This window comes from Pipistrellus kuhlii, unplaced genomic scaffold (genome assembly GCF_014108245.1).
Source record: "Pipistrellus kuhlii isolate mPipKuh1 unplaced genomic scaffold, mPipKuh1.p scaffold_m20_p_111, whole genome shotgun sequence".
Taxonomy (NCBI): Eukaryota; Metazoa; Chordata; class Mammalia; order Chiroptera; family Vespertilionidae; genus Pipistrellus; species Pipistrellus kuhlii.
This window is the reverse complement of record NW_023425418.1, coordinates 231,674-253,830: the sequence shown is the minus strand read 5'-3', so window position 1 is coordinate 253,830 and position 22,157 is coordinate 231,674. Positions and strand designations below refer to the sequence as shown.

Genomic DNA, 22,157 nt, shown 5'->3' with positions numbered 1-22,157 from the left:
GGGTTTCCTTCTTTCCAGTGGAATCCCTGGGGGAGGGGCTCCTAACCTCCCTGGGCTGAGACAGACCCTCTGGACTGGGCCAGAAAGGGGCTCATGTCCAACCTCCTGAAGGGACCGCACACCCAGAGGCCAAAGACAGAGGCCTGCAGATCATGTAATTCCTGCCCCAAAGACCCTAGAATTCCACCATCCACAGCCCATCTCTGCCCCTAATACTCCTGTCTCCTCCCCCAGCTGCAGCCCAGCTGCTGATACCCAACAGGAGCCCCTCTGTGAGAGGAAGAGACAGCTGCCCTGGAGAAGGGGGCACAGGGATTTCAGGAGGTGATGGGGAGGGTTAGGCTGGGAGGCTGGGGGACAGGGAGAGAAGGACTGAGACCCACACTGTGTGACCTGGTGCCTCACCTCACCCTGGGTTAGTGGCCCATCTGGGAGCAGGCGGGGTCTGCAGCCCTGAGATCTCAGGGACCTGCCAGGAGACACCCCCTTGTTCTGCCCCAGCAGATGCTTCTGTGAAGGATCCGCAGCCTGAGGAGAGCGTGGAGCTGGACGCTAGGGTGAGACCCCTGCTCCTGTCCAGTGGACCCTTCCCTGTCCCACCTCACCAGCTTCTCAGCAGCATCCACACTGACCTCTTCTCTGGGCTCCCAGGTCGTCCTTCTGTGACTCACTCCTCCTGAGTTCCTTGTGACCCCATAGTCTCTCCTACGGGACCCCCTTCGCTGGCCCCTCGTCCTTTGCCTGACCTTTTGCAGCCCCAGGTCTCAGGAGGAGACAGGAATAAGTGACTCACCCACAAGTCCTAGGATCCCTTCATTCATTCACCCCGCAGATGTGAGGGGCTCACTGTTTACTGGCTCCATTTAGGGGCCAAGGTGCAGCCCTCAGCTCACCTGTAGGCGAGGGAGACAATATGCAAACAAGCAGACAGTGTCCCAGAGAGCAAAGTGCTGTGAAGGAATAAAAAGCAAGAGGAGGGGGTAGAGTGCATGGTGGGGGAGGGTGGGCAGGGAAAGAGCTGAAGCAGAGGTTTGAGGCAGGACCTGCTTCTTCAGGAGGAGAGGCCATAAGGCTGGGGCCCAGTGAGTGAGAGAGAGCGTGTTAGGATGTGTCAGAAACACAGAAGCATCCAGAGGCCCCGAGGCTTAGGAAGCCCCTGCAGATTCCATCAGGAGAGGGACCTGGTCGATTTAAAGTGTAAGTCATCTCTCTGGCAACATGAGGATGATTGACAGGAGGATTTCCACTGTGGAATCAAGGAGACACTGTTCTGTTTCACTGTCTCCTTCAGACCAGGCAGAATGGCGGTCGACAGGGAGTGATGTATACCCAGGTGAACCACTTAAGACCAAGACCCGGGCTGGGAATGGCCACCTCTCCTTCCTCCCCTTAGGTGGGGTGGCTGGACCAGAAGGGCAGATAAGCAGAAGAGGACACTCAGCTGGGTCCCATCCTCCCCAGGCCCTGAGGCTTGTCAAACCCCAACCAAGTGTCACCCATCTCTCTCTCTCCTTGCTCCAGGCTGCTCCATCCTACAGCCTCCAGGATGTGACCTATGCTCAGCTGAACCTCTTGGCCCTTAGACAGCAGACAAGTGCATCCCCTTCCTTGTCATCAGAGGAGCCCCCAGAAGAGCCCAGCTTGTACGCTGCTCTAGCCTTCCACTAGCCCAGGAAGGATCCAGACCCCACAGTTCAGGGACGGGGCCTGCAGGACCCCAGAAGGCATGGGTGCTTTCCCCATGGACACTCAGCTGGTGACCCCAGCCAGCCTGGAGACCAGATCTGGACCCCTAGCAGCTCCTGGGACCCTCTGAGAGTCACCTGGTTCTATAGTCAAAGATAACCAAGCATAGTCAGTTTGGCTGAAAGGATAGAGCATCGGCCTGCAGACTTAAAGCTCCCAGCTTTGATTCGGGGCAAGGGCACATGCCTGTATTATGGGCTCAATCCCCAGTAAGGGCTTGCAAGAGGCAGCCGATCAATGATTCTCTTTCATCGTTTATGTTACTATAGGTCTCTCTCTCTCCCTTCCTCTCTGAAATCAATAAAAAGAAAAAGAAAAAGAAAAAGAAAAAAAGATAACCAATATCCCTCCATTCTGGAAATAAAGCCACAGAGTTTTCCATAATCAAACGTAAGCGCATGTTTTAGATTAAATAACCATGTAAATACTTCACAACAGGCCTACGAAATGAAGAAATTAAAAACCCTGAATGAAAACATTAAAATAAAAAAAAACTTTAAAAATCAATGTTCTAAGCTGTTATATCAAGAATTGAAGGCCTGTGGTGAGGCTGGATGGAGGGGGTATGTGAAGGACAGATAGGGGATATCTGTCATACTGCCATCAATGGCACATACACTGAAACAAAGAATTTAGAAACAAGGTTTGCAATGAATCTTTAGCTCTGTAGACAACTGGGTAAGAAAGAGGTGGCATGCATGCCCAATGGAATAGAAATCAGAAAAAAAAAAAGAATGAATCGGTGGTATTGAGACCACAGGGATGGACCTGGAGTGTATTATGCTGAGTGAAATAATTCAGACTGGGAAAGATTTCACTAGTACTTGGAATTTATTTATTTATTTTTGTTCCTGGAATTTTTCACATCACAGACCAAAGGGAATAAAAACAGACATGTAGCAATGAAGGACAAACTGATGATTGCCAGAGAGAAGGGGAGTAGAGATGGGCAAAAAGGAGAAGAGAAGACAGTCAATAATGAGAGATAACTTGGTGAAACTAATATGATATTGTATACCCACAATACTTTCATTAAAATATTTAATTAAAAATCAGTGGACAATAGAGAGGTCGAGGCATGAGTGGGGAGGAGTGGGGGATTGGAATGGAGGGTTGAGGACAAATATGTGATACCTTAATCAATAAAGAAATTAAAAAAATAAACATAAAAATCATTAGTAAACTCTGCCAGAGTGGCTCGGTGGTTGAGCAATGACCTATGAATCAGAAGGTCATGCCCGGGTTGTAGGCTTGGTCCCCCATGTGGGTCATGCGGGAGGCAGCTGATCAGTGATTCTCATCATTGATGTTTCTATCTCTCTCTATTTCTTCCTTCCCCTCTTAAATCAATAAAAATATATTAAATAATCATTAGTGAAATATCATTGCTGACAATGTACACATGAGGAACTGTTTGACATTGAAGTTGTGTCTCCAAAGAACTGGTGGCCCAGAAAGAAACTCACTACAGACTGATTCATATGCCTCTCAGCATAACGATTATTGCTTGTCTCATTTTTGATTCTTATAAGTATATTTCCAGTAGGACATGATCTCACTCATCTGGGGGAAATGGTGAACAACATAGACTGATGAACAAGAAGAGACCCAGAAATAAGGAGCCATGGGTCAGACTGTTGGACCTCAGAGGGAGGCTGAGGATAAAAGGGAGAGATCAACCAAAGGTCTATGTGCACACATAGGAGCCTAACCAGTGGTCAAGGACAATAGGGGGGTAGGGGCATGAGTGAGGGGTAGTGGGGGATTGGAATGGGAGGTTGAAGACAAATATGTGATACCTTAATCAATAAAGAAATTAATTTAAAAAATGTGAGGGAAACATGTCAATTGGTTTCCTTCAATAGGCTCCAGATTGGGGGTCAAACCCACAACCTGAGTATGTGCTCTGACTGGCAATCGAACCAGCAATCTTGTGATGCATGGATGACTCTCAACCACCTGAGCCACTCTGGCCAGGCCAATTCCTCCCTTAGTTACTTTTTTTTGGGGGGGGGTTGTTTTCTAATGTTTTAAAATATCTATACATGAAATTTACCATTTTTAGCTGTGCAAATCCATGGCATTCATTGCATTTGTTATATCGTTTACATATTACTGCCATCACCATGAAGCATCAACTCCCCACTTCCTCTTTTTCTTGCTTCTGGTAACCTCTAACCTACTTTCTGCCTCTGTGGATTCGTCTCCTAACACCATGTTTCTCTTTCTGCTCGTGGCGCTTTTTACGTAGCATAATGTCCTCAGGGTTCATCCATGCTATAGCATGTGTTAGAATGTCCCTTTAAAAGATAGATATTTTTTAATCGATTTTACAGGGGAAGGGAGAGGGAGAGAGAGAGAAACATCAATGATGAGAATCATTGATAGGCTGCCTCCTGCTTGCCCCCTACTGAAGATTGAGCCCGCAACCAGGGCATGTGCCTTTGCCTGGAATTGAACCCAGTGCCCTTTAGTCCCCAGGCTGACACTCTATATAGTGAGCCACACTGGCTATGTCCAGAATGTCCCTTTTAAATGGCCGAATAAAATTCCATTAAATGAAGAGACCATGTTTTATCCAGTCGTTCACGTCAGTGGGTATTTGAGCTGTTGCCACTTTTTGTCTATTGTGACTATTACTGCTGTGAATACGGGGCCACTCTGTTTGAGTCCCCACTTTCAATTCCTTTGGTTACAAATGTAGGAGTACCATTTTTGGATCCCACGTTTAGCTTTTGAAGCAGTGAAGAGCTTGTTGGGGAACCAAACCTCTTCCTTTATATATATTACTGAGGTGGAATTCACAACAAAACATTTTAAGCGCATGGGATCCGGTGGCCTTGAGGACATTTGCAATATGGAGCAACCATCACCTCCATCTCGTTCCATTTTGGTTCCCGGCAAGGAGATCCAGGAACGTTAAGCAGTCACTCCCCACCCTACCCTCTTCTTTGCCCCTAGCAACCCCTTGTCTGCCATGAAGTTTGCTTGGGATTTGGTTGCGATGGTAATTCTCGTCCACATGCAATTCTGCTTTACTTTATTTTATATTTTTTGTTCATCCTCATCTGAGGATATTTTTCCATTTTTTAAAGAGAGAGTGGAAGAGAGAGGGAAAGACAGAGAGAAACATCGATGTGAGAGAAACACATCATCGATTGGTTGCCTCCTTCTCTAGCCCCGAACAAGGCCCGGGGCCAGGGAGGAGCCTGAAACCGAGTTTCCTGCCCTTCACCAGAATCAAACCAGAGCCTGATGCTCTACCCACTGAATCAATCCTTGATAAACACAGATGCCAAAATCCTCACTAAAATATTAACAAATCGGGTCCAGTAATGCATTAAAAAGTTCATACACCATGATCAAGTGAGATTTACTCCAGAAATGTATGGTTGGTACAATATTCACAAATCAATAAATGTGATGCGTCCGTCACATAAACAAAATGAAGGATAGAAAAAGCACACAATCTTATCAATAGGTGCAAAAAACAAGCAAACAAACAAACAAACAAACCAAAAAACAAAAAAATCAATAAACTAAATCCAGCGCACATTTTCGATAAAAACTTTCAGCAAAGTGGGAATAGAGGGAACATACCTCACTACCATACAGGCCATATATGACAAACCTACAGCCATCTTCGTACTCAATAGGCAAACACTAAAACAACTTCCACTAAAAATAGGGAAAGGACGGGGTTGTCTGTTTTCATCACTCTTACTCAACATTGTGCTGGAAGTCCTAGCCACCCTGATCGGTCAAGAAGAAGAAGAAAAAATGGCATCCAAATTGGAAAGGAGGAAGTAAAACTCTCATTATTCACAGATGACATGATATTGCACACAGAAAACCTTAAAGTCTCCCACCAAAAAGGTACTGGAATTAATTGAATTCAGCAAAGTAGTAGGATATAAAATTATCCAGAAATCAATGGCATTTTTATACACCAATAATGAGCGCTCTCTCTCTCTCTCTCTCTCTCTCTCTCTCTCTCTCTCTCTCTTTCTCTCTCTCTCTCTCTCTCTCTCTCTCTCTCTCTCTCTCTCTCTCTCTCTCTCTCAACTGAGTTTTGACACATAAACCAGAGATGATTTCAATAAAACAACAAAAACAAAACAGATCTTGTAGATTTTATTTTCTTGTCAAAATGCAGAATCAAACTGCCTTTTGGATTGGATGACAGAAGATGAAGATATTAGGCAAACACATACATGCATAGCCCATGGACACAGACAACAGTGTGGTGAAGGACAAGGGAGGGGCAGGCATGGGTTGGGTAGAGGTGGGCAAATGGGCAGAAAATGGGGACCATCTGTGATAGTGTCAAATGTAAAAATTATTTTTTAAAAATCAACATGTGATTGTAGAGTTTAGAAAACTAAACATGTCAGTATAGACAAGAGGCCTGTTCAGGGATGTGGCTCAAGTCAGACCCTCAAGCACCTGCTATTTTTGGGGTGATAAGAGTTGGTATCCTGTGTAACAGGCATCTTGTGCTCTGTGGGGACCCTGCCCACCACATCCTGTGAACTTGTCTGATGAATGCCACTTTAACAGTTGAAAAATAAGTCATTGGAGACTCTGCTGTAAAAGCTTCCACTGGGCCCTAGCTGGTGTGGCTCAGTGGATACAGCGTCAGACTGTGGATTGAAGGGTCTCAGGTCCCATTCTGGTCAAGGGCACCTGCCCGGGTCTTGGGTTCCATCCCCATTAGGGGACATGCAAGAGGCAGCCAATCAAAGATTCTCTCTCATTATTGATGTTTCTATCTCTCTCTCCCTCTTCCTTCCTCTCTGAAATCAATAAAAATATATTAGAACAATATCTTCCACTGGGATTTTATGCCTTTTCCTGATGGGTGAACAGCACCAACCTGATCCTGCAAAGAAAATTCAAGGTTGTCATCATGAATCCACAAGTCAGGACAGCTCACCTTTTTCTTTCTTCAATCTATATCTATATCTATATCTATATCTATATCTATATCTATATCTATGTCTATGTCTATGTCTATGTCTATGTCTATGTCTATGTCTATGTCTATGTCTATGTCTATATCTATATTTATATTTACAGAGAGGAAGAGAGAGGGATAGTTAGAAACATCATTGAGAGAGAAACATCAATCATCTGCTCCCTGCACACCTCCTACTGGGGATGTGTCCACAACCAAGATATATGCCCTTGACCAGGATCAAACCTGGTTCCCTTCAGTCCGCAGTCCGACGTTTTATCCACTGAGCCTAACTGGTTAGGGCTCACCTCCTTTCAATAGGTCGTGCTGACCAAGACCTGCTTTCCCTTGACCAGGAATGGGGGTGTTTATCTAGGAGGTTTATTTTAAGACCATGGACCACCAACCATCTCCCCAAATTCTGCCCTTTTAGTATGTTAATCTTGAGAGGTGGTGTGAATTCAGTACTGCGTCCTGGACAGCGCCTCACTGGATCCATTGGGCGCCTAGAAATGTCTCTTTCTCATATCCCTTCAATTTCTTACAGAAGGGGCATAGAAATATCAGCATGCGACTTTCATACGTTTTATGTAGAGTCTCTTCTCGGTCTAAAATTTCAAAATGGTTTACCTTCACTACAAGTATGTTTTATCTAATATCTTTTATCCTCTTGGTGTGTTGAGCATGAAGAAGATGAGCAACAAAACAAAAAACAGCTTGTTATAAAAGAAATAGCCCTAGGCGGTTTGGCTCAGTGGATAGAGCGTTGGCCTTCGGACTAAAGGGTCCCAGGTTTGATTCCAGTCAAGGGCATGTACCTTGGTTTGGGCATATCCCCAGTGGAGGGGGGCGGGTTGCAGGAGGCAGCTGATTAATGTTTCTAACTCTCTCTATCCCTTCCTCTCTGTAAAAAATCAATAAAATATATTTCCCTAGAATGGAGTGCCGGCCTGCAGACTGAAGGGTCCTAGGTTCAATTCCGATCCAGGGAGCATGCCTGGGTTGTGAGCTCGGTCTCTGGTTGGAGGCCTGCAGAAGACCATGGCTTTCTCTCATCATTGATGTTTCTATCTCTCTTTCCTCTCACTTCTCTGAAATCAGTAAAAATATTAAAAAAGAAATAAAATATAAAATTATTTTAAAAAATCAATATATGATTGTAGAGTTTAGAAAACTAAATATGACAGATTAGACATGAAGTAGGCATGAAAATTCACTGTGTCCCACAGACTCACCAACTGGCACAGCACCACCTGATGGAAAGACCTTGATCCCTGCCCCCTCCCACTGCACATCAAGGGTCTGTCATGATTCAGGTGACTCCACATGAGGAGTCTTCCTCCTGCTACTTTGGATGTGATGTCTCTAGTTTTCAATTTCTCAAACCGCCACCAGCTCCACTTAAACCTGAAAGGCTGGTTTCCACTGCCCTGTATCTCAGATAGGGTGAATTTTCACCACATTTGTAGGAGTGGTGTTTGGAACACGGGTCTACAAATGGGGGAAGTGAGACCAAGAGAGGAAGCAGGCTGCTCAAGTGTCCCCCAACCATTCAGGCTGTGGTAGAGCCACAATAGTTATTTAAAGTGTGTCTCTCTGTGTGTTACTGCCTTGGGACAGGTCTCTCATGAATGTCATTTTTTTTCTGAAACCTGGAAGTTTTCCACATTTTGAAGAGGAGGGTGACATCCAGCCTCAAAGGTGCTCTGAAGGGGTAACAATGACTCAAATGATTGGACCCCAAGACATGGAGAAATCCAGCTGCTCACAGAGACAGAGAGTCAGGGGGAACCTGAGTGAGATGTAGGACCTGCATCCCAGGGCCAGGAGGAGGCACTGAGCTTCCTGTGGGAGCAGATGCATCTTGGGCAGGCCCAGGCTCCTCCCTCCCCACCCCTGGGCTCACTGTCCTTAGGACGCCTTTATTTCCGCAGTCACGAAGGCAGGGAGGGAGGTCACCTTCACACACCCCAAAGCAGCTGTCACCTCCACCACCGTCCTGAGATCTGAGCTCCACACCCTCACTCCCCTCTCCAGTTCACCCTCCACATAGGCATCTGACCTCATTTCAGAATCTGTCCATTTTCTGCTCAAAACCCTTCCATGGTTCTCACTGTTTTCAGGGTGAACCCAGACTCTTCTTTCTGAACGGAAGGCTATTCATGATCATCCAAATGGGACCCTCCAATCTCAGCTCTCACTTCTGCTTCATTCAACCAGACAGGTGCATGAAACCCCCTCCCCCCCCCACACACTGATGCACACACATAGTACACACACACTCACACTGTCTACTATTGAACATGTCTCTGCTGCTTTCTTAGAGTTCTGTAGGACTAGCAAGCTCCTTCCCAAGCCTACAGCTTAAAGCACAGGGCTAGAAGCAAGACTGATGTTCCTTCTTCTCATTTCTCTTCCATGCACATGTGTTGTGACTGCTCAGGGCTATGCAAGTATTGTGTGGTTAAATCCATGTAAGACATTCATGGAGCATGGCTGGAAACACAAGGTTGGAGCTCAGTTAGAGTTGATGTTACCTTTTTATTGACACACATTTCATTTCTCTGGTTGGTTTGTAATACATGGCCCATATAATCTTCATAACTCAGGCTGAGCATCCCAGTCCATCCCTATGCATTCCTTTTGCCTTATAGACAGAATCCCACATCCTTGCATGGGTGGGGTGGGCGTGGGGAGGTAGACCATGCCTATGACCAGACACCACCTCACCATCTCTTACTGTTGTCCAGAGACTATGTCTGTAGGGTTCCCTAGAATGTTCCTTTCTTCAAGAATATTCTCACTCCCACCTCTTCGGACTCCACCTCTTCAAACAGCCATCCCCATCAACCACAGTCTAGTCATGGTCCCCAGATGGTCCCACATTTTCTCTCATTTCTCCTTTGTAAGTAAAGTCGTTGCAATATTAGCCTTTGAAAGCCCATACTCTGCCAAGAAAAATTCCCAAAATATAGGCGATGGGTCTCCTGGATTGATCACGGATGTATTTCTGGTTCAGGCACAAATACTGGGCAGGTCGTAGGTGATCAATAAATATGTTTATGAATAGGTCAAAGACCAAAAGTCAATTCTGTGTGTGAGAGGAAATTAATAACTTCTATTGAGAGGATCAAGTCAGGACAAGGACCTGGGTCCCGCGGAAGGATTTCAGACCCGGCAGAGAATCCTGGGAGTCAGAAGCGACTCCAGATATGGGCTGTGCCTCCAGAGGCCCTGGAGTCCTCTTGCGCTCTCATCATGGAAAAATACAGAGCCAGGCCAGAGAAGGGGCTGTCCCCTGGCTGTGGGTCCCCAGCTGTAAAAACCCGGAAGGGCAGCAGCAGCTCCTGATTCGCCACATCCTGTGCGTCTCTGTCCTCCAGGCCCAGACCTCCTCCATCCGCAGAGCGGGAGCCCTCAGAGCAGATGCCATGACATCCATCCTCTCTGCTCTTCTCTGCCTTGGTCAGTTGTGGACACGGGGACGGGGAGCAAGCGGGAAGGGGAGGCTCATACTCTGTGGCTCATGGGGAACCTCAGGCTCAGGCAGCCAGAATGGATCGGAACGTTATGGGAAGGGATTCAACTCAGACTTCCGGGTGGAAATATCTCATAAGATTTCTCTTCCAGGGCTGTGTCTGGGCCCGAGGACCCATGTGAAAGCAGGTGAGTTATCCCCAGGATCCATCCCTCCTCTTCCTTCATCATTGGGGCTCAAGAGGAACACAGAAGTGCTGGGTTGAGGTGTTAAAATGAGAGGATCCTGGGCTGAGCTGGGGATGAGGATGGGGAAGGTCTTTGTAATGCAGCCTCTGGTTTCCTTCCAGGGACCCTCCCCAAACCCACCATTTGGGCTGACCCAGGCCCTGTGATCCGTTATGGGAGCCCTGTGACCCTCTGGTGTCGGGGGACCCTGAAGGCTCAGGAGTACCATCTGTATGGGGATGGCAGTACTCGGCACTTGGACACACAGAAATCGCTGGAGCCTGGAGACAGAGCTCAGTTCCTCATTACGGGAAATTATTCAGAGAGATATACCTGTAACTACCTCAGCCACATGGGCTGGTCAGGGCACAGTGACCCCCTGGAGCTGGTGCTGACAGGTGAGAGGACTCCCAGGGGTTTCAGCTTCAGGCTTTACCATTAGGAAGGGGGTCTGCTCTCAGGGTGTCTCCCTCTCACAGCCCAGCCCTGGGGACATAAGGGAGGTATGAGCTAATTTAACACTCTGCCTCCTCCTCTCCTAGGATTCTACAGCAAACCTAGGCTTTCAGTCTTGCTCAGCTCTGTCGTGCCCTCAGGAGGGAACGTGACCCTCCAGTGTGGCTCAAGGGAGGGATTTCACAGGTTTATTCTGACTAAGGAAGGAGATCACAGGCTCTCTTGGGCCCTGGACTCACAACCACAGCCCAGTGGAGTGTCCCAGGCCCTGTTCCATGTGGGCCCTGTGACTCCCGGCCACAGATGGACGTTCAGATGCTATGGCAATTTTCGGAAGCATCCCCAGGAGTGGTCTTACCCTAGTGACCCTCTGGATCTACTGGTGTCAGGTGAGGAGCCCCTGATCTCAGCCTCTCTGAGCACAGACAGCTGAGGGTCCCTCCCCCAGGAGACATATGAGCTGGGGTGAGAGAGAGGGTCTGAGTATTGGTCACCCAGCAGAAATCTGCCCTCAGAGATGCTCTTACTTTTGCTGACTTTCCCCCATTAACTGGCTTGGGAAGATGTTAAGTGAGCAGAGGGAGTGTCTTCGGGGGTCACAGAGCAGATGGTGGAGAAGAAACTGAGTGATTTGCAGACTCCAGAGTGAGCCCCAGCCTCACCCCTTTCTATTGTTATTTCCAGGACCCTCTGGAGGCCCCAGCCCCCCACCCACAGGGCCCACCTCCACAGCTGGTGAGTACTGGGGAGCTCTGCACATAGTAAGCACAGCCTTCCCCCGCCCTCTACCCCCCTACCTTTCGAAGCAAGTCCCGAGAGTCTGTCAGGGGATTGTGTGACCCAGATCCTCAAGGACGGGCATGTGTCCTGGTGGGGGCTGGGAATCTCAGGATCTGAGGCAGGTGATGGGTCATGGCAGAGGGAGATGTGGGGGGGCAGGCTGAGGAGGAGGAGGTGGGCTCATGAGGGGAGATGACAGCCCCCTCCCACTCCTGTCCAGTCCTGAACCCAGGAGGCTCTGAGGATCAGTCTCTCCCACTCACAGAGTCAGGCACACAGACGGGTAAGTGAGTGGCTCTGTGGGGAGGTGTTTGGAGCCTTCTCGGGGACAGCAGCTGAACCATGTGGGGGTTCAGGCAACTCTGATGTCTCTCACTTGGACCCGCCCTTCCCCTGTCAGGGCCTCAGTGTCTCCAGGTGTAAAAGGAGAGATTCCTTGTCCACAGCTTAGATTTCCTGGTGGTCCTGGCCCTTACTTCCTGGGAGAGAGTCTCATAGGGAAGTCCTCAGGAGGTGATGTTATGGGGCCTGTCCCCTCTGTCTCAGTGACGGTGACACTGTACAGGGAGGGACAAGGGTCTGGGCACCCAATCCTTTCCCTCAGCTCAGGCTCAGCTCAGAGGAGGGAACAGGGTGGATCAGCCCTGGGTCAGCTCCTGGCTCTGCTGCTCCTGCTGTGGGGCTGGAAAGTCCCTTCTCCAATCTGAGTTTTGGGTTCCTGTCTGCTCAACCCTGGTCCCATCCTGCTCACAGGCTGCTGGCAGATGAGGTGACATAAGGGCCTCACAGAGCTCAGGAAGGCAGATCCCCCAGTCCACCCTGATATTCCCAAAGTGACGTCAGGACCCTGCAGTGGGGAGATGGACCCAGGAGAGACTCAGAGTCCACCCCACACCCAGCCCTCCTGTCTGTGCTGTGCTGGGGGCAGGTAATGAGGAAGGAACCTCAGCTCCAGATGAGACGTGGATATGTAGCTGGTGACCCCTGGGGTCAGTGTGAGGACAGCCCAGGGAACCCACAGTACCGGGTTCCAGTCCCAGCCCTGCACCGTCCAGGCTGGGTGACCTGGAGCACGTGGTTAATCTCTCTGAGCCTCAGTGAGGTGGGTGGTGGGGTCTTCAATCCCTGGTGCATGAGGTGAGAGGAGATGAGTGAGACCCCAGCTCGTGCCTCACACACAGTAGATGCTCATTCAAAGGCTTCACTGGCTCATTTATGACATCAATTGTGTCCAAGGTCCCTCATGGAACATGAACATCCTGATCGGGGTCTCAGTGGCCCTGGTCCTGGTGCTCTCCCTCCTTCTTTTCTACCTCCGACACCGGCGTCAGAGCAAATGCAGGACCTCAGGTGAGTAGGGGGCGGGGTGACCTGGGCCACACAACGGGGTGCTCAGAGCACCTGCCACAGGAAACCAAATGGATTGAGAAGGTCAGCTGAAAAAAGACTTCTCCAGAATATGAAAAAAAAAAAAAAAACCCTAGAAAGAGTGTAAGCCCAGACGTTCAGTCTCATGAAATATGCACACAAGTGAGTGTCAGGGTTTCCTTCTTTCCAGTAGAATCCCTGGGGAGGGGCTCCTAACCACCCAGGGCTGACATGGACCCTCTGGACCAGCCCAGAGAGGGGCTCATGTCCAACCTCCTGAAGGGACCGCACACCCAGAGGCCAAAGACAGAGGCCTGCAGATCATGTAATTCCTGACCCAAAGACCCTAGAACTCCACCACCCATGGCTCATCTCTGCCCCTAACACTCCTGTCTTTTCCGCCAGCTGAGGCCCAGCTGCTGACACCCAGCAGGAGCCCCTCTGTGAGAGGAAGAGACAGCTGCCCTGGAGAAGGGGGCACAGGGATTTCAGGAGGCGATGGGGAGGGTTAGGCTGGGAGGCTGGGAGTCAGGGTGAGAAGGACTGAGACCCACACTGTGTGACCTGGTGCCTCACCTCACCCTGGGTTAGTGGCCCATCTGGGAGCAGGCGGGGTCTGCAGACCTCAAGTCTCGGGGACCTGCCAGGAGACACCCCCTGTTCTCCCCCAGCAGATGCTTCTGTGAAGGACCTGCAGCCTGGGGAGAGCATGGAGCTGGACCCTCGGGTGAGACCCCTACTCCTGTCCAGGCCACTAAGGACCTTCTGTTTCCCAGTTTAATCCAGTGTACCCTTCCCTGTTCCACCTCACCAGCTTCTCAGCAGCATCCACACTGATTTCTCCTCTGGGCCCCCAGGTCATCCTGCTGTGACTTACTCCTCCTGGTTTCCTTGTGACCCCATAGTCCCTCCTATGGGACCCCCTTCGCTGGCCCCTCGTCCCCTGTCTGACCTTGTGCAGTCCCAGGTCTCAGGAGGAGACAGGAATAAGCGACTCACCCACAAGTCCTAGGATCCCTTCACTCATTCACCCCGCAGATGTGAGGGGCTCACTGTTTACCAGTCCATTTAGGGGCCAAGGTGCAGCCCTCAGCTCACCTGTGGGCGAGGGAGACAATATGCAAACAAGCAGACAGTGTCCCAGAGAGCAAAGTGCTGTGAAGGAATAAAAAGCAAGAGGAGGGGGGAGAGTGCATGGTGGGGGAGGGTGGGCAGGGAAAGAGCTGAAGCAGAGGTTTGAGGCAGGACCTGCTTCTTCAGGAGGAGAAGCCATGAGGCTGGAGCCCAGTGAGCGAGAGAGAGCGCGTTAGGATGAGAGTCAGAACCACAGAAACACCCAGAGGCCCCGAGGCTCTAGAAGGCCCTGCAGGTTCCAACAGGAGAGGGACCTGGTCTATTTAAGGTCTAAATCTAAACCATCTCTCTGGCGACATGAGGATGATTGACAGGAGGATTTCTACTGTGAAATCAAGGAGATGCTGTTCTGTCTCACTGACTCCTTCAGACCAGGCAGGATGGCGGCCCTCAGGGAGTGACGTATGCCCAGGTGAACCGCTCAAGACCAAGACCTGCACTGGGAATGGCCACCTCTCCTTCCTCCCCTTGTGGGGGGTGGCTGGACCAGAAGGGCAGACAAGCAGAAGAGGACACTCAGGTGGGTTCCATTCTCCCCAGGCCCTGAGGCTTGTCAAAACCCCAACCAGGTGTCACCCATCTCTCTCTCTCCCTGCTTTAGGCTGCTCCACCCAATGGCCCCCAGGATGTGACCTATGCTCAGCTGAACCTCTTGGCCCTTAGACGGCAGACAAGTGCATCCCCTTCCTCCTCATCAGAGGAGCCCCCAGAAGAGCCCAGCTTGTACGCTGCTCTAGCCTTCCACTAGCCCAGGAAGGACCCAGACCCCACAGTCCAGGGAGGGGGCCTGAAGGGACCCCAGAGGCCATGGGTACTTACCCCATGGACACTCAGCTGGTGACCCCAGCCAGCCTGGAGACCAGATGTGGACCCCCAGCAGCTCCTGGGACCCTCTGAGAGTCACCTGGTTCTATAGTCAAAGATAACCTAGCCCTAGTCAGTTTGGCAGACTTAAAGCTCCCAGCTTTGATTCGAGTCAAGGGCACATGCCTGGGTTGTGGGTTTAAACCCCAGTGGTGGCTTGCAAGAGGCAGCCGATCAATGATTCTCTTTCATCATTTATGTTACTATAGCTCTCTCCCTCTCCCTTCCTCTCTGAAATCAATAAAAAATAAAAATGAAAAAGATAACCAATATCCCTCCATTCTGGAAATAAAGCAACAGAGTTTTTGATAGTCAAACATAAATGCACATTTTAGATTAAATGATCATCTAAATACTTCACAACAGGCCTATGAAATGATGAAATTAAAAACAATGATGAATATATTAGAAAATAAAAAACCTTTAAAAATCAATGTCCTAAGCTGTTATATCAAGAATTGAAGGCTTGGGTGGAGGGGGTATGTGAAGGACAAATAGGGGATATCTGTCATACTGCCATCAATGGCACATACACTGAAACAAAGAATTTAAAAACAAGGTTTGCAACAAATCTTTAGCTACATAGACAAATGGGTAAGAAAGAGGTGGCATGCATGCACAATGGAATAGAAATCAGAAAAAAAAAATGAAAAAAAGAATGAAATGCTGATATTTAGCAGCTGATGGTCACATCATTAGTCTTGAACTGATTTGTTTGGTGTGCACATCAGGAAATATTTCACTTTCGGGGAACAAAAAAAATAGGTTTCTTTGCATTATGCTTATTCATTTGTGCAGTTATTCAGTGTCTGGTAAGTTCTTGTTCAAGAAAAAATATTAATTTACAGCCTAGGTGCCCGTCAGCAGATGATTGGATCCAAAAACCATGGTACATCTACACAATGGAATACTATGCTGCCATAAAAAAGAAGGAATTCTCATCATTTGCAGCAACCTGGATGGAATTGGAGAACATCATGCTGAGTGAAATAAGCCAATCAATGAAAGAGAAACACCACATGACCTCACTCATTTGTGGATAATAAAGATCATTATAAACTGATGAACCAAAAGATAGATACAGAGACAGTAAAGCAACAAGCAGATTGTCAAATTTTAGCGGGGAGGGGAGGAGAAACTGGGGGAGATAATAGATCAACTGAAGGACTTGTATACATGCATATAAGTACAACCAATGGACATAAAGCTCTGGGGAGGGAGGGGATGTGTGGGAGGGAGGGAGGGGGAAAATCAATAAAATATGTAAAAATAAATAAATAAATTAATTAAATTAAAATCATAAAAAACTTTTTTTATTAAAATGTTCCATTATTTTATGTTAATGATGACTCATTTATTTCACCATGCATTGTATTCAGCATGTCTCTATCGAGATAAACCTACATTTCTATGAAAATGGAAGCTTTTGTGTGTGTTTTTCTTGTGGCCCACATACACTTAAGCCTTGTTTATTTGGTCTGTGTTAGCCTTTGAGTTTGACATGCTTGCTCTATATGGATTAAATACAACGACTGTGTTATCCAAAATTGTCCCAGGCCCTGCAGGGGTGGCTCAGTTGGTTGAACGACATCCTGTGCACTGAAAGGTTGCTGGTTTGATGCCAGGTGGGGGCTTGTATAAAAGGCAACTGATGGATGTTTCCCTTTTCCTCCTTCTCCTCCTGCTCCTCCTGCTCCTCCTCCTCCTGCTCCTCCTGCTCCTCCTCCTTCTCCTCCTCCTCCTCCTCTTCCTTTTTCTCTCATTTCTCTCTCCCTAGAAAATTGTCCATATCCAAAGTCCTGTGCAGGGAGTTTCCCTGGCGATTTATTCTAAACACTTGTGAAATCCAGGCACCTCCCTCCCTCCCCCCAAGATTACACACATTTTTCCCAGGGAAAGAGTAAGAAGAAACACATCCAAACACCTTCCATCAGGGCAGGAGAATGTCAACCAGAGGTCATCACCTGCAATTTAACACCAACATGATCCCCAACTTGGGGTGTGGCAATGCAGGGACTTCACACCAGGACCCCAGTGTCACTCTGGGGGATAGATTTGGTGAAGTCGGCCCTGTAGTCCCTTCTCTGGAACCTCCCCTCCTCCCCACCCCCCCAATGCCACTCCCAATGGCTTCTGTTCATTTCTGTGAGTTACCCTGCTTTCCTGACACTGAGGATTCTTTTGTTTGTTTGGACTGGGACCACGTGTTTGAGGACCAGTAGCCCAGCTTTTCTATGGGTTTGGAGGAGAAGTGGTGTGAGGAGGTTGCCTTCAGGGTCCCCGCAGGGTCTCCTACCTGCCCATGGGTGCCTTGTCTCGTGACACCTGCCCAATGGCACCCCTGCGGTCTCGGGACCCTGCTCCTCCACAGCAGGACTGACACAGAGAGGGAAAGAGCGCCAGGAGGAGAAAGACCTGCTCCGGGCGGACAGTCCGCAGACCTCACAGCTCTCCCTGCATTTAGCCTGAATTTCCTCTCACCAGTGTTTGCAGAAAAAAACCCAGTGTGAGGAGTAGAGTCCTGCCCCGGGGAGAAGGGGCTGCGGAGGAAGCAGAAGTGACTCAGACGTTTTGAAAGAAGCAGAAGAAGAGAAAGGGGGTGCTATTAATAGAACAAGAAAGTCGCTAAAGGGAAGTGTTAGAGAGAGAGAGAGAGAGAGAGAGAGAGAGAGAGAGAGAGAGAGAGAGAGAGAGAGAGAGAGGGAGAGAGACAGACACCAGGTCAAGAGGGAGACATTTTATTTTCCTTTTAAAAATGTATTTCTGGTTGGCCGGAGAAGATGGCAGACGAATAGGCAGATCTTTATGCACCTCCTCCCGGGGCCAGGCTGGGAATATTGACATGGGGCACGTTCACTCACGATTATCAACTGAGGTCCATCCGAGGAGGAGACAGATACCTCAAGGAAGGACAGCAAACACCTGAGACCAGCAGGAAAGGTGAGGCCATGAGAAGGGCTGCCCCAGCTCTCATGGGGGATAGGCCAAGGATGAGGAGGGGGTCTCACAGCTGTGGGTGGGTGAGAAGATCAGGGCCTGGAACCCAGGCTGGGCTCCACAGCCCGAAGCACCAGAACTGAGACCGTGTACCATCCAGCTGTGTAACATCTGGCAGGGCTGCTGGCCAACCGGGTCAGACATATTACTGCAGGGTTGTTGTTGTTGTTTTTTTGTTTTGTTTGTTTTGTTTTGTTTAAATGACAGTTCATTTATTTGTACCGCTGAATAGTATTCCATTGTATGGATATGCTGATTTGTTTAGCCAGTTCATTTGTTGATAATACTTGGTTTATTTACAGTTTAAAAATTTTTCTTTATTAAAACAGACAAACCCCCGCCCCCCCACACACATACACACCAGAGCACAGAATTTTTCTTTTTTTTTAAAATATATTTTATTGATTTTTCACAGAGAGGAAGAGAGAGGGACAGAGAGCTAGAAACATCGATGAGGGAGAATCATCAATCAGCTGCCTCCTGCACACCCTCTCCTGTATATACCCTTGACTGGAATCAAACCTGGGACCCTTCAGTCTGCAGGCCGATGCTCTATCCACTGAGCCAAACTGGTTTCCGCCAGAGCACAGAATTTTCATCTGCAGCTCCTCACCTGAGGCTTCAGTGGAGGGAGGGTGGTGTGGGCTGAAGGTGCCTGAGGAGAGGCCGGTGTAGGAAGCATTGGGGGGAGACATGGAAAAGAGGTGCCTGGGAGACCTGCAGTTGGCTCCCCACTCCCCGCACCACCCATGAAACAGCTTTTTTCCAGAGAGGCTCAGGCCCATTCCAGATGCCACAGCTCAGGGAAAGAAAAAAACCTAGCTCTTGGTTGTGACACAGCTGCCCCCACCCCTCAGGTACCCTGCCTACCACACCCTGCATCTTTTTTTTTCTTTGTTGATTAAGGTTATTACATATGTGTCCTTAACCCCTCATTTCCCACCCACTCCACCGTGGCTTCAAATGGAAGGTATCCGGAAGATCATTCAGCTGAAGGTCATTGGTCTAATTAGCATATTTACGCTTTTATCATTATGGAAGGAGAAAACAGTGAAGCTTGTTGGATCTGCTCTGAGGATGTCTGAAGCCGCCCATGTGGGCTGCAGGCTCATGCCCTCACCCTCTTCAGTGTCTGTGTCCATTGGTTAGGCTTCTACGCATGCCTGCAAGTCCTTTGGTTGATCTCTCCCCCTTACCCTCACCCTCCCCTGCCTTCCCTCTGAGGTTTGAGCATCTAATCAATGCTTCTCTGCCTCTGATCTGTTTTTGTTCACCAGTTTGTATTGTTCATTATAACCCACAAATGAGTGAGATCATGTGATATGCACACCCTACATCTTGATCTCTACTGAGGAGACAGCCGCAGAGGCCAAGCCAATGGGTTTGAACAGTCTCAGGAAGTGTCAGTCACTGACATGGGGGTGGGACGGAGAGCTCCACTAACCCAGGACCCTGACTGGTGCTTCCCCCCCTCACGGGAGAGCTGAGCAACTCCAGGTTCCCAATGGGCTGCATGAGTAGGTCTCCACCTAGCCGAGGGCAGGAAGATATTCCGGGACATGCTGAGCAGAGTAACTCTGGGACAGGAAACACACCATCCCTTTCCCTGAAATCTGAATGGCACCTCCCCCTTCAGGGAGACCCAGAGGTTTAGACTCCCCATTCCACTGAAGCACTTTCAGAAACACACAGTTGAGTGATTAAGATGGACAGCTGGCTGACAGGTGAAGGCAGGTGGAGGTGAAGCCCAGGAAACCTGAGGGAGGTTGCTGACCTGCCCCTGAGTCCTATGCTATGAACAAATGGGCCTTAGATAACAGGTTGGCCCCTACCACGTGCAGCCAAGTCCTATGGAGAAAGACATATTAAGAAAACAAAGCCAGAAAAAAGTGTAAGAAGAGAGGGAGGGAGGGAGGGAGAGAGAGAGAGAGAGAGAGAGAGAGAGAGAGAGAGAGAGAGAGAGAGAGAGAGAGAGAGAGAAGGAAATAGAATTATAAAAGGAAACAGAGAAGTATGAAGTTTTAAAGAAAAAGGAGAAGAAAAACGAAAATGAACAATCCTATATAATAAAAGCCTAATGTGCAAATCAACCAAATAGCAGAATGACTGGTTAGCAGGGCTGGGGCCAGTGAGTGGACAGTGCCAGGCCAGCCAACGCAGGTGCCAGTGGGCAGAGGGAGAAACTGCAATCAGGGGACAGGGACCAGCAGTGGTGGAAAGGCAATCAGGAGGTGGGGCCAGCTGGTTAAAAACCACCCCCCTATTGGCCCATCAGTTGCCTCCTGCAGAGGGAGGTCAAACTGTGGCTTAGGCCTGCTTCCCCAAGAAGCAGACTTAAACTGTCAGTTGGACATCCCTGAGGGCTCCTGGACTGTGAGAGGGCTCAGGATGGACTGAGGGACCCCCCCCTCCCCAAAGTGCACGAATTTTTGTGCACCAGGCCTCTAGTAGAAAATAAATTGAAATGAAATGGCCGGGAGAGGAGAAGATGGTGAAGCTTGTTGGATCTGCTCTGAGGATGTTTGAAGCCACTCATGTGGGCTGTAGGCTCCTGACCCCCACCTATCTATCTGAATCTACAGCTGACCCCCAGAATGCGACTGCCTCTGCTGGGCTTGTCTACATGAGGGAAAAACCAAGCTGTGCTCCATGGCCCGTTTTCACCATCGCAGGAGCCGAAGTGGGTCAGCCAATGTCTCCAGGCTCCTTGGGGTCTGCTTCTGCTTCCCTCCACCTGCTGGCGAACTGCCAGGCTTAGGCACTGAAAGAGCTTGTGATGGCATCAGGATATTGGGGTGACTGCGTTTCCCATGAGGGGAGGTGCCCTTTGCACTTCAGGGAAGAGGGTGGGTGTGGGTCCCCAACCTCTGAGTCTGCCCAGGATGGTTCCCTGACTCAGCAGGCGGAGCCCCTAGTGGTCATGTGGGTGGAGCCTTGGAAGCCCAGAGACTGGGTCTGTTGTTCCTCCCAAGAAGAATGGTGGTTGTGGTGTTGGATGCTCTTGCACTGGGTCCTGGTGGCCACGCCACCCCAAACTCTCCTTGGGTGAGTGGCTGAAAATTATTTTTTGTGTTGGTCCTTTATTAATTTATTTCAATTATTATTATTTTAAAATATATTTTTAAATCGATTTCAGAGAGGAAGGGAGGGGTTGAGAGAAAAATAGAAACATCAATGATGAGAGAGAAACATCAATGAGGTTTTCTATTTTTTTAAAAATATACTTGTAGTGAAGGTAAACCCTTTAAAAATAAAGACCTAGAAAACATTCTACATAAAACATATGTAAGTATTATAATATACTCATAATTCTTGCCCATTTATATGAAACTATAGGCCTGGTGCACAAAATTCCTGCAAAGGGGGGGGGGGTGTCCCTCAGCCCAGCCTGCACCCTCTCACAATCTGAGACCTTTTGGGGAATGTCCTACTGATGGTTTAGGACTGATCCCACAGGAATCAGGCCTAAACCGGCAGTCAGATATCCCTCTTGCAATCCAGGACTGTTGGCTCCTAACCACTCTCTTGCCTGCCTGCCTGATCGCCCCTAACCACTTTGCCTGCCTGATCACCCCTAACCACTTGCCTGTCTGCCTGCCTGGTTGCCCCTAACTACTCTGCCTCCCTTTCTCATTGCCCCTAATTGCTCACCTGCCTCCCTGATAACTCCTAACCACCCACCTGCTTGCCTATTGCCCCTAACTGCCTCTGCCTTGGCACCCACCACCACTGCTTTGTCTGGAAGGTCGTCTGGAAGGTCATTTGTCTGTCTGGTCTAATTAGCATATTTATGCTTTTATTATTATAGATTGATGAGATTTTAGAAAAGAGACATAGCTAGGTGCCCTATAAATGGCGGGTGGGGGGGTTGGAGGTGGGGGGGTTTGAAGGTGGTGGTGGGGTGGAGTTGTCCATGATCCAGTGCTGAATGCACAGTACCTCTCAGGTTCAACATCCAAAAAAGGGCAGAATTAGGGGAGATGGAGGTGGCCCATGGTCTTAAGAAACTTCTCCTAGGTACCCACCACATTCCTGGTCAAGGCTGGGCCAGGTCTGGGTCAGCACAACCTCTTGAAAGAGAAGAGCTGTCTTGACCTGTGGATTCTGTAATGACCACTTTGAATTCACTTTGTGGTTTCAGGTTCGCTCT

At 48.9% G+C, this 22,157-nt stretch overlaps 2 protein-coding genes across 2 annotated transcripts in view; both read left to right on the top strand.

Moving 5' to 3' along the window:
• The first annotated feature begins 10,134 nt into the window (after positions 1-10,134).
• Positions 10,135-22,157, top strand: part of LOC118715895 (leukocyte immunoglobulin-like receptor subfamily A member 5) — a 34,250-nt gene continuing 22,227 nt past the window's right edge. The window contains exons 1-4 of the mRNA XM_045579694.1: positions 10,135-10,168; positions 10,334-10,369; positions 10,531-10,806; positions 10,951-11,253. Coding sequence (XP_045435650.1) covers positions 10,135-10,168; positions 10,334-10,369; positions 10,531-10,806; positions 10,951-11,253 — 649 coding nt within the window. The remainder of the gene's footprint in view (positions 10,169-10,333; positions 10,370-10,530; positions 10,807-10,950; positions 11,254-22,157) is intronic.
• LOC118715909 (leukocyte immunoglobulin-like receptor subfamily B member 5) lies at positions 13,465-15,055 on the top strand. Its single transcript, XM_045579697.1, has 3 exons — positions 13,465-13,739; positions 14,517-14,666; positions 14,748-15,055. The coding sequence occupies exons 1-3, from the start codon at positions 13,722-13,724 to the stop codon at positions 14,892-14,894; spliced, it is 315 nt and encodes a 104-aa protein (XP_045435653.1). The 5' UTR covers positions 13,465-13,721; the 3' UTR covers positions 14,895-15,055.

What these genes read in the sequence shown, in the direction of transcription:
- LOC118715909 (XM_045579697.1), top strand. An exon ending in AAGCAGAAGAGGACACTCAG is followed by an intron (nt 14,667 to 14,747) that starts GTGGGTTCCATT and finishes TCCCTGCTTTAG; the next exon opens with GCTGCTCCACCCAATGGCCC.